This window comes from Coenobita brevimanus, chromosome 34 (genome assembly GCF_032717465.1).
Source record: "Coenobita brevimanus isolate Jiangsu-jjx chromosome 34, ASM3271746v2, whole genome shotgun sequence".
NCBI classification, from domain to species: Eukaryota; Metazoa; Arthropoda; class Malacostraca; order Decapoda; family Coenobitidae; genus Coenobita; species Coenobita brevimanus.
Window position 1 is genome coordinate 3,752,985 of NC_136987.1, and position 12,500 is coordinate 3,765,484.

Here is a 12,500-nt window from a genome sequence, read left to right on the forward strand (position 1 = left end):
TGTGTGTGTGTGTGTGTGTGTGTGTGTGTGTGTGTGCTTGATAAATGAGCGTAACTAAGAACCATTTCTGGGCTCTGACTATAATTCTGCTACTTTTCTGCCTCCATAATTCCTCTTGCTTATTTCTTCTCTGACAGTAGGAATGATGATGATGGTGGTGGTGGTGGTGGTGGTGGTGGTGGTGGTAGTAGTGGTAGGGGGAGGTGTAGTGGTGGTAGAGTTGATGGTGGTGGTAGTGGTAGTGGTAGTGGATAAGGTGATGATGATGATGATGATAATGACAAGGATGACGACAACTGTGGTGATGATAATTATTTTGATGATGGTAATAATGACAATAATGACATTGCTGGTGATGCTGATGATGATGACGTAGAGGTTGATGTTAATGATGCTGATCATGACAATAATGATGAGGGTAAAAATAATGGCTAAATGAATGACTAAGACGATGATAAAAAAAAAAAATGAATGTGATGACGATGACGACGACGATGATGTTGATGATGACGATGAGGACGTCGACGAAGATGATGCCAAAATATCCACACATATCTAGAAATGACACCACCAAATTCAGAGCCCCTCCCCCCCCCCCCAAAAAAAAAGGAAGAAACAGGAGAAAAAGAGAAAAAGAATTAGGATGACAAAAACCCTGATGGAGGAAGTGTCACTTTTATTACAAGTTTTATGCATTTCAGATCCACCACTCAAAATTTCCCGCCGCTGAGAGAATTCGAAAAAGAATATAATACATAGTTGTGGGGATAAAAAGGCGCCAGTTTTTTTATATACATTTTTGCTAGGGTGTTCTGGAGAGCTTATTTAATTAGAATGATATATAGTAATTTTTTTGATATCTTCAGTCCGTCCTATGATCTATTTAGTTTTTCATGTCATTCAGGAGATTAGGTGCATTTGTTAGGTGTCTGCTTTCATTCTCTCTCTCTCTTTCACTCTCTCTCTCTCTCTCTCTCTCTCTCTCTTTATCTCTCTCTCTCTCTCATGCCCTCCATCCCTCAACTCCTTCCCTCCTTTATCACCACCTACATCGATGCCCACCATTCCTCCATTCCTCCTTTCCTCCAAGTCTCCTCCATCTCGCCTCCTCCTTCCTCCCACTCTGATTCATCGTCCTTCTCTTCCTTCTTCCCTCTCACGCTCAAACACCAGTGCCTTAGCGATTCATTTTCCTTTTGTCTCCTTTCTCCCTTTTGTTATCATCTTTCTTCTTTTCTCAAATTTCTTGGGAACATTATTATTGCATTCAGATTAATTGATTTTGTCTTTCTCCTATCACTGTATTCAAGGATATATATGCAAACACTTTAGGCAGACAGACAGACAGATAGATAGATAGATAGACAGATAGACTTAGATAGATACTTTACAAAATATATATATATATAAAAACTGGTATTTGGTGAAGAAATAGGAGCTTGAATTTCGCTAGCATTTTTTTTTAATTGGTTTTTCTTGGAGGGAACAATTTTCGGGATCCTGGCCTTTGGTTCCTTCTTCCTAGCAAAAAAAAGAAAAAGAAAAAAATTGGCACCATTCCATATGAAAATTTTGGCAATTAAAAAAAAAAAAAGTCCCTGGAGGAAGCAGTGAATAATCAGGTGAGGTCAAAAGTCAAGTCATGTCAAGTCAGGTCAAGCCAGGTCGGTCATGTCATGTCAGTTCAAGCCAGGTCATGTCAGGTCAAGTCAGGTCAAATCAGGTCAAGTCAGGTCGTCAGGTCGTCAAGCCAGGTCAAGCCAGGTCAAGTCAGGTCAAGTCAAGGCAGGTCATGTCAGTTCAAGTCAAGGCAGGTCATGTCAGTTCAAGTCAAGGCAGGTCATGTCAGTTCAAGTCATGTCAGGTCATGTCAGGTCGTCATGTCATGTCAGGTCAAGTCAGGTACCGTCGGGAATAGTCAGGTCGTCAAGATTGTAGTGAGGAAGTGAGGGGAAGAGGAGGAGGGAGGCGAGGAAGGGAGAGGAAAGGGGAGGGGGTAGGGGAAGAAGGGAGAGGAAAGAGGAGGGGGGAGGCGAGGAAGGGAGGGGAAAGAGGAAGAAGGGAGGCAAGGATGGGAGGGGAAAGAGGAGGAGGGGACGAAGAAGGGAGGGGAAAGAGGAAGAAGGGAAGCGAGGAAGGGAGGGGAAGGAGGAGGGGGGAGGCGAGGAAGGGAGGAGAAAGAGGAGTGGAGAGGCGAGGAAGGGAGGGGAAGGAGGAGGGGGAGGCGAAGAAAGAGGAGCTAAATTCAAAGATGTTCTTGGGCTCATTTTTTTTTCTTTGCAAGGTTTTCTCCCTGAGGGGGGTGGGGAGTGGGGGCAGGGGGAAGGGGGGAGGGGAGGGGGGAGAGGGAGGGGATGGGGAGGGCGAGGAGAGAGGAGAGGAGGGGAAGGGTGGGAGAAGGGAGGGGGAGAGGGAAAAAAGAAGGGGAAACGGCAGGGGGAGAGGGAGCTTTTGGAGGAGGAAGAGTGGAAAAAAGGGGACGAAGAGGACAGGAGTGGGAGCAAGGGAGGGAGATAGGGGGACAGGGAGAGGGAAAGAGGGAGGGAGGAGGGAGGAAAGGGAGGAGGGAGAGGGGGAAGAAGGGAAGGAGGAGAAGGGCAGGAGAGGGTGAGGGTGAAGAGGAGGGGGGCCTGTGGCAGCTGGGGGAGACAGAGAAGGAGGATGTGTCTGTGCAACCAAAAATCTCTTGATATGCAATTGGTCATGCAACACATCCACGTATAATATTGCACACACACACACACACACACACACACACACACACACACACACACACACACACACACACACACACACACACACACACACACACACACACACAGTCGCCCCCTACACATACATAAGCACATACACACATTCACAAAAATACATACATACATACACAGGCAAAGGTACCCATCCACATGAGAGAACTACATACACACACACACGCACACACACACACACATATATATATATATATATATATATATATAGAGAGAGAGAGAGAGAGAGAGAGAGAGAGAGAGAGAGAGAGAGTAGTAGTAGTAGTAGTGGTGGTAGTAACTGTGGCCCTAGATTCATATTAAAAGTAAACCGGGTGGACTGCAGGCTTGATGATGATGATGATGATGATGATGATGATGATGATGATGATGTAGTGTAACCTTAAAAGATACAAATATTACTTTTAATTTACTTCTTAAAGCTTGAGTGTAAAAAATAAGACTCTTTATCATTATTTTTTTTATTTTTTATTATATATTTTTAATTCTGTTAGGAAAATATCACCATCTTTTTTCATCTTAACTTGGCCCAGATTTTAGTCCTTTTGCAGCCTATTTCACGTAGCTCAGTTCTCTCTCTCTCTCTCTCTCTCTCTCTCTCTCTCTCTCTCTCTCTCTCTCTCTCTCTCGCTAAAGACAATATTACGGCTCTGCATCCATTCCTTACCTCTTCTTCGTGACTAGCAGCGTAATTTAATGTCATTCTACTGTTACCACCCATAATTCAGTATGGAGAGATGGCAATTTTGGGCCAAGTTAGAGTAAATAGAGTATAGTCAGAGCAAGTGTCGATAAGAACATACACCCTTATTCTCGTCAGTTGTGGTAGCTCCCTAACACCTCTTCCTAAGCGAATTATTTCTTTGATTACACCTGACTGTCTTCCTCTGTGGCACAAAAAACCCTTCCGCTATCGCCATACTCTGCATAAAAAGCGTACAAAAGGACACTAAGCCATATCCACACATAAATCGCTTAGGAAGAGGCGTTGGGGAGCTTCCTTGATCGATAAGAATATGAGCCACAGTATGATAAGCTCTGATAACCGTATGAATTTCCTCTTATCTTTTTCCCTGTAAATCGACGGACTGTGAGATTACCGTTCGTACCCCACAAATCCGGGCGCGATTAATCAAAGCTGATGATCCAGAAGAGATGGAGTGAGAAGAAGGGCGCTGGAAACATTATCACCAGAGTTTATATATTCCAGTAGGGCATGGAAGCTCCCTAACACCTTCTTCTTACCGATTTCATTTATTTATTTTGGCTAGTGTCGCTCCGTACGATAAATATGCAGAGTTTGGTGATGTGACAATGATTTAGGTAACACAGAGGAGGCAGTGAGGGGTAATATCCAAACTAAATCGGTTAGGAAGAGGTGTTAGGTAGCGTCCATACCCGACGAAAATACGATCCCAGCGGCTTATTTCGATTCGGGGTCATTATTAATAAGGGGACGATTTATTTCTTATCCTGGAAGGCGAAAGACTAAGATGCGTCACTGACAGAAGGGTTGATTCCTCTTCTTTATTATCTATGCACACCATGTCACCTTTAATAGATAGACAGATAGACAGATAGACATATAGAAAGATGGATGATAGATGGTAATATTGGAGGTTCTAAAAAAAACTAATCACAGCGCAGTGCATACAGTGCTAGTGGTGGTGGCGATGGTGGTGGTGGTGCAAATAGCAGTAGTAGTAGTAGTAGTCGTCGTAGTAGTGGTGGTAGTAGTAGTAGTAGTAATCATCATCATCATCATTAGGTAGCGCAGGAGATAGCAAGCTCGATGTAAAACAGAAACACGTAGCAAAACCGAATGATTCTCACTCCGCTGTCTGCATTAATGAGTCTTACAGGTGATTCTCCCCAGTACTGGATATTTACCTGGCGAGAATCACTGACCAGCAGTTTGTAAAGCTATGACAGATACGAATAAACCTTAGCTGGCTTTCCCTGTCTGGTTTTAGCTTTCCAACACTATTTACCTGTATGGCTTTAGCTTTCAAGGTAACTATTTTACAGATGCTAACTTACCTTGATTACACCTGACTGGCATTCACTTTCTTGTTTAGCACTGAGCAGAGACGAATTATCCTTGGCTGATTAAATTTGCTTGGCTTTAACTTTCTGGATAACCAAATGAGACAGCGAAATTAATCTCAGGTTATAAATTAAACTTGTCTGACTGAAATGAGTTTGAGAAGGTTAATAAACTTCTGAACATTACCTGCATTTCTCTGACTTATTCTGATCTGTGTATATTTACCGTCAATGTAGTCCTAGTCCTATTTAAGAGTGGCCTAGGGGGAGAGGGTGTAATTTTGAGAAATGGTATATGAGGGAAATTTGGTTAAAAAAAATGTATTCGCATTAGTCCAAGCCTTAACCCTTATAAATCGACAGTTACTGATGGCCTTATGGGTTAATTATGGAGGCTAATTTCACTCATAAGGTTATCAATAATTGTAGCTCTGTTGAGGCTCAGAATTAGACCCATCAGGATACGACAATTATTACTGAAATTTAACCTTAGAATCAACTCCTCTGACATCCTGTGTAGACAATAATAATAATAATGATAATAATAATAATAATAATAATAATAATAATAATAATAATAATAATAATAATAATAATAATAATAATAATAATAATAATAACAATAATAATAATAATAATAATAATAATAATAATAATAATAATGCTCAACTTTGTTCCAGTGAGATGTGCGCTTACAAATTCGAGCCAGCATTCACCAGAGCAGTCATTGGAATCCCTGAGTGTGTAAAAAGCAGAGGACATGAGCACCTGCCAACACATGCCAACACCTGCCAAAACCTGTCTACACCTGCCAACACCTACCAACACCTGCCAATACCTGCCTACACCTGCCAACACCTGCCAACACCTGTCAACACCTGCCAACACCTGCCTACACCTGCCTACACCTGCCAACACCTGTCAACACCCGCCAATACCTGCCACACCTGCTAACATCTGCCTACACCTGCCAACATCTGCCTACACCTGCCAACACCTGTCTACACCTGCCAGCATCTGCCACTCAGAATATCGCAGTGACTCCAGCCCCATGCATAAACAACAGGGGATGAGGATGGTGACGTGGATGTGGATAGTAGTGGTAGTAATAGTAGTAGTAGTAGGAGTAGTAGTAGTAGCAGCAGCAGTAGTGTAGTTCTTTCATCTCAACTTGGCTCAGATTTTCGTGTTTCTGCAGCTTATTTTACATAGCTCAGTGGCAGAAAAATACAGTGCCAAAGCTGTACATCTTTTTCATAGCCCTTCTTCGTGACTAGCATAATATTACACTGTTCGTCTGTCTCTATAACTTGGCGTTCAAGATGGAGGGATAAGATTTTAGGCCAAGTTAGAGCAAAGAGATTATGGTAGTAGTAGTAGTAGTAGTAGTAGTAGTAGTAGTAGTAGCAGTAGTAGTAGTAGTAGTAGTAGTAGAAGTAGTAGTAGTAGTAGTAGTTGTTGTTGTTGTTGTTGTTGTTGTTGTAACCCCAGGTTCATCTGAAGTCTGAACCCAGTGGACTAAAGGCTGAAGTTCCCCCCTTTTTTTCAGTCCACGATCTTCCTTTTAGAGGGATACGGAGGGAGTTTAAGGACGTTTGTATACCCAGGCAGCTCCATCGCCCAGCCACATCGGTGCCACCACCTGAAGGCGTTCCTCCCCCAGCCTCCCCGCACAGTAAATGCATAGAAACAGGATAAGAGAAGAGATACTGCCGCTGGTGTGAGAAGATAATGCAAATCTATCAGAGTATCAGTATTGCATGTATAATGAATGAAGTCAGGCACAGAAATCCTGCAATGAGTTTTCCAGGTGCATTACGGATTATATAATATGCTTTTCTCTGTGATGGCTATATTTCTCTTACGCAGGGTGATAAAAAAAAAGTTAAGCCCTTGGGTACGGGGATGTGTTATTTGTTTATTGTTATTGTTATTATTATTATTATTATTATTATTATTATTATCATTATTATTTATTTATTTTTCTTTTTTTTCTTCTGATTCTTTTCTCTTTTTAGGAGGTGCTGGAGAGGGATGCCTTCACGTCGTGGCACCGATATAACCAGCCAGCTCCACTGACTATGCAAAACGTCCCTCTCTCCCTGTTACCCGAAAAGAGGAGGGTGGACTGCGGGAAAGGGTCAAGTTCAACCTGCAGACCACCAGGTTCACGCTCAGATGAACCTGGGATTACAACAACAAAAACCAGGAAGCACTCAGGGAAAGCATACCTCCGCCAGCGCCAGTACAAATTACGATTCACTGCTGTAATACCTCTTTCCTACCGGACGCATACTTTTACGGTCACACACAGTTGGTTAATTCTACGGTCTTAGTCTGCCCTATTTCACAGTCAAAAAAAGCTCATACCTCCGCCAACGCTCAAAAAATTTAATATTTATTCTTGCATCCAGATCCGGGTCCACCACAAAATCTAGTCAACTCTTCTCTGACCCACTGCCAACCCACCCATAAGAATTCACTAAAATCCAAGAGCAACTTTTTGAGATGTACACAAAAAACAAAGACACACTGACACGCTTGGATATATAGCCTCCGTCCAACTTCTTTGGTAGAAATAGCAACAGCAGCAACAATAACAGTATCCCAGTAAGAAAGGTTACTACTACAGTTAATGTATGTATACAGACAGACAGACAAATAGATAGATAGACAGATAGATAGATAGATACAGATAGATACGTGTGTGTGTGTGTGTGTGTGTGTGTGTGTGTGTGTGTGTGTGTGTGTGTGTGTGTGTGTGTGTGTGTGTGTGTGTGTGTGTGTGTGTGTGTGTATCTAACCCCAAATCCAATAGAGCCAGACAACACAATGCCTCCTGACCTATTTCCCCCACCTAAGAATACGGTGAGGCAGGACCTAGGAGCAAGGAGAGGAGGAAAGAGGGCGAAACAAGAGGCAGGGGGATGAGAACAAGCCCCCTAAGAGGTTCCAACACCATTAATTGCCTGGCGGAGCACTTTTATGTCGCTCCCGTCGTGTTTGGGTCCACGCGAGAGAGTGCCGGCAAGCAAACGTGTTCTCGCATTCTTTTCCATTTTCCCCGCTCCCCTAACCTGATTAAGTCCGTAATTAGTACTTCGCCCAGCACGCACTTAGTCTCCAGGAAATTTGGGGACCTTTGAACTTGGGGTGTAATTATAGGAGCTAATTAAGTCCCACTCCTTCCTCCCCAGGCCCGCTCGAATATAACCCTAGGACTCACGCCGCTGCAGCCATAGGGACAAATTTCCTATACTCCAGAGGTTCTTAATCATGGGGCGTCTCTCTGTGGGGCATGGGGGTAATTTCCAGAGGGGTTGGAGGGCACGAAGACCCGGAGGAAAAAAAAGTGGTAAGAAATGGCAGGTCCTTTCTAGTCGGTCGGTTATCAAATGCTTACATAATATTCTGGAAAGTTTGTTGGGCTTCGGAGATCATTTCACTGGGTTTCTAAAGTTATTGCTCACTTCCTTGCTATTTATCATTATGACGTGGATTAGTTTGTATGTCCTGAACTGAACGAAACACAACGCATCTTTAATTTCCATTCAGTCTTATACTTTTTCTCAGCTCCAGTCACTGATACACGTTTTTCTTTATATGTATATGTGATGAGTACGTTTCTTTGCCTGTGTCTCGTCTAACACCTCCCTCCACCCTCTTTCGTGCCCGGGCCATCTCGAGGAAGAAAAGTTTTCAGAGTTTAAATATCGAAGTTATCCCTGTAGTTAGGCTTGGTTTCTGTATTCTAGGTAGGGCAAAATGGTCCCTTTATTTAAATCTAAGGCAGGAGTGGCGCCTTGACGTGGTGGCATCGATTACACTAGGCGACTTCACTGCCTCGTTATACAAAGGTCCCTCAACTCCCTCGCTATCCCCTGAATGGATGGATGGTGGGCTGCACGAGAGGGGTAGCTTCAGCCTGCAGTCCACCGGGTTTACATTCATATAGGCCTGGATATGCAACTACTCCAACTTAGATTACAAAAACTGCAACATCTTCAAGTGCCAACTGCAATACGAACACACTTAATCACTTCCTGCCTCTCACAATTTTCCTTGAACTGTGGTATCTTTACTTATCAGACCCAAACAGCAGAATGATAATTAAGTCTTTGTATTCGAATAAACTTAATTAGTTTTTTTATAACAAAGGAAAACTGACATGAGGATGGAATTATTAAAACTCATATTCTTCTCTCTCTCTCTCTCTCTCTCTCTCTCACACACACACACACACACACACACACACACACACACACACACACACACTCTTATATTTTTTACTGTGCTTTCTTTATATAAATTTCCAAAAATTGCCAAACACCATTTTCCACCTGCTCCCTTTCTGGCCTCCTTCTCTTGCATACGAAGAAGAGAGAGAGAGAGAGAGAGAGAGAGAGAGAGAGAGAGAGAGAGAGAGAGAGAGAGAGAGAGAGAGAGAGAGAGAGAGAGAGAGAGAGAGAGAGAGAGAGAGACGAAGGTAAACGTAGAACAGAAAATAAATGACCATAAAAGAAACGAAAGCTGGTGAAAGCAAATAAGCAGCTTTTTAATACCGGAATAAAAAGTATTATAAAAAGTAAAGCAACATGAGTGAGGATGGCATGAGGTACAGAGGAGAAATTAAAGACTGTCACGATACCCTGGGGAATGCAAGATGGTCTCCACACTACTAAATTACACCCCTCCTCGCAAAATAATAGTAATAGTAATTGTAATAATAATAATAATAATAATAATAATAATAATAATAATAATAATAACAGTGATGTTAAGTGAAATAGTAGTTGTTAGTATCAGTTGTATCAGTTGTAGTGTTAGTAGTAGTAAGAGCAGTAGTGTTAGTGTTAGTGTTAGTAGTAGTAGTAGTAGTAGTAGTAGTAGTAGTAGTAGTAGTGGCAGCAGCAGCAGCAGCAGCAGTAGTAGTAGTACTAGTAGTAGTATTACTTAATAAAAATAAATAAACACATTCTAGCAGCAGCAGCAGTTGTAGTAGTAGTAGTAGTAGTATTGGTAGTAGTTGTAGCAGTAGTAGTAGGAGTAGTAGGAGTAGGAGTAGTAGTATATCTTGATAAAATTAAATAAATACAGTCTATGGATTCGTGTCGCCTCATTTCACTATGTATGTGGTAAATAAGTGAATACAGTCTATGGATTCGTGACGCCTCATTTCACTAAGTATGTGGTAAATAAATAAATACATTCTATGGATTCGTGTCGCCTCATTTCACTAAGTCTGTAGGTGTTGGGGAACTACACCTCTCCGCAGTGACACCAATGTATCCTGACTGCAGACCCGCCAGGCTATGCATACGCCCTTCAATTCCCTCCCAACCCCCCACAAGGAGGATGGTGGATTGAAGCGTCTGTACAAAGTCCCTGTAATGCCGCCACTCACAACACAGCACACTCACCCATGCACCTCACTTCCACAGCACACACAATTTATCAACATAATCTCAAAATAATCTCTGGGAGCGCCCGGCTGAAGTGACTAGTTTCCTACGATCCACTGGGTTCGCGTCCAGATGAGCCTGGGACAAAAACAACAACAATAACAACAACGTCTCTGATTAGGGCAAATGACTTCAATGTAAAGACAAATATTTACCTCAGTTACGACTCATGATGTCTGATGGTGACGGTGGCGTAAGGACATAAAAACTGACCCCAGATTTAAGACTACTCATCAGAGACTCACCGTGGACGTGTAAAGTGACGAGGTGAGAGATCTTGGGTCTCGTGTTGACTTGGCACTCGTACACGCCCGCGTCTTCCACACCCACCTCCTCTATCTCCAGGTCCCACGCCCACACCGACCCCTCCCGCCACGCCACCACCTGAAGGCAGACAGAGGGGATACTGAGGGGAAATAGGGGGAAAAATAGGGGAAATACAGGGGGAACAAGACATCAATGAAAATGTAAATTAATGTAACTTTAATGTCAACATTTTCAAGAGAATACGAAATGGTCTCCATGAAAAATCTCTAGCATTTAAAAGAGATAACAGCCTCACCCTCTCCCTTCAACTTAATTTGGTCTCATTTTGGCATCTTCTCGCCTCTGAATGCTTATCCGTAACAAGTGATTAACACAAATACAACGCTAGTCACGAAGAAGTGCTATGGGAAGGATGTAGAGCCGAAGTGTTGTCTTATTCAAGCAATTAGGTACGTGAAATAAATCTTAAAAAAAAGGACTGAAATCTGGACCAAGTTAAGGTGAATGGACTATTACATAAACACATCACCCAGCCAGTTAACCCACACCATCAACAAGAAGCCGAAGCACTGTCCCTTTTTCTGTCACTGATCTTCGTGAAATAAACTGTAAAGGGACGAAACTCTGGGCCAGGTTGTGTGAAAGACCTATAGGATCTTGGTCAGAGGGGCAGACATCAAAGCAAATAGTTACTCCCCAGCTCAATAACCAATCACGCCATCGACAACAGGATTCCAATCACGCGACAAACACCCAGTCAATCACGCGCACTCAATCCTGTCAGTCACTCCTCACTCACGGGGCTGGAGAGGGGCGCCTTCGTGTGGTGGCACTGATATGGCCGAGCGGTGGAGTTGCCTGATTATGCAAACGTCCCTAAATTCCCTCCCTATCCCCCGAAAGGAGAATGATGGACTGTAGACTCAGGTGAACTTCAGCCAGCAGTCCACAGGGTTCACTTCCTGCACTCCATTAACGACACACACACATATGCACACACACACACACACACACACACACACACACACACACACACACACACACACACACACACACACATATCCACCTCCCCACACACACATCCCCCTTCCACACACACACACACACACACACACACATCCACCCCCTCCCACACACACACATCCACCTCCACACACACACACACACACACACACACACACACACACACACACACACACACACACACACACACACACACACACACACACACACACACACACACACACACACATCCCCACCTCCCTCTCTCACACACACACACACACACACACACACACACACACACACACACACACTTACCTGAAGCCGTGAGTCTGTCGTGAAGGTAATCTCGTCTGCTGTCAACACCTTCAAGTCCTCACGCCGAATCCACGACACCTGCAAAGACAAACACAAATTACGACTCCACAATAAAGGCCGTATCATTTTCAGGGGATTCGACTTTCAACCCAGGAGCTTTATTTTTTTTTTACTTTGTTCTAGCTAAAAACAGGCGGATTTATTGAGCTCTGGAAATCCCTCCCTTACTGAGGAGGCTGATTAATGTTGTATATAAATCCCCCAGTTCGATAAATCCCCCCCAAAGGTGAAGGAAATTGTCCGGGGAGGGAATGAATAGAAATAATATGATCGTAGTAAACAGGTTAATCCCTTCTCTCTCTCTCTCTCTCTCTCTCTTTCTCTGTTTGTCTGTCTGTCTGTCTCTGTCTCTGTCTGTCTCTCTCTCTCGTGCGTTGATGGAATGGCTCAGTCAACGTTATGATTGTCTACATCACTTCTTCACTCCCTACGCCCACCGCCACACCCACGCCCACCGCCACACCCACGCCCACCGCCACACCCACGCCCACACCAGCAGACCCAGCCGTCCCCACAGCCCACACACTATCATCAGGCGAGGCTCTAGTGCAGCGCTATTTTCAGACCACCCTGTATAGCG

The 12,500-nt window shown here is 43.5% G+C and overlaps 1 protein-coding gene across 1 annotated transcript in view; it reads right to left on the reverse strand.

The window, feature by feature from the left end:
- Window positions 1-12,500, reverse strand: part of LOC145396080 (contactin-5-like) — a 101,911-nt gene that overhangs the window by 35,131 nt on the left and 54,280 nt on the right. The window contains exons 4-5 of the mRNA XM_080269546.1: window positions 11,861-11,938; window positions 10,519-10,657 (exon numbers count right to left, since the gene is read on the reverse strand). Of these exons, the coding sequence (XP_080125672.1) occupies window positions 10,519-10,657; window positions 11,861-11,938 (217 nt within the window). The remainder of the gene's footprint in view (window positions 1-10,518; window positions 10,658-11,860; window positions 11,939-12,500) is intronic.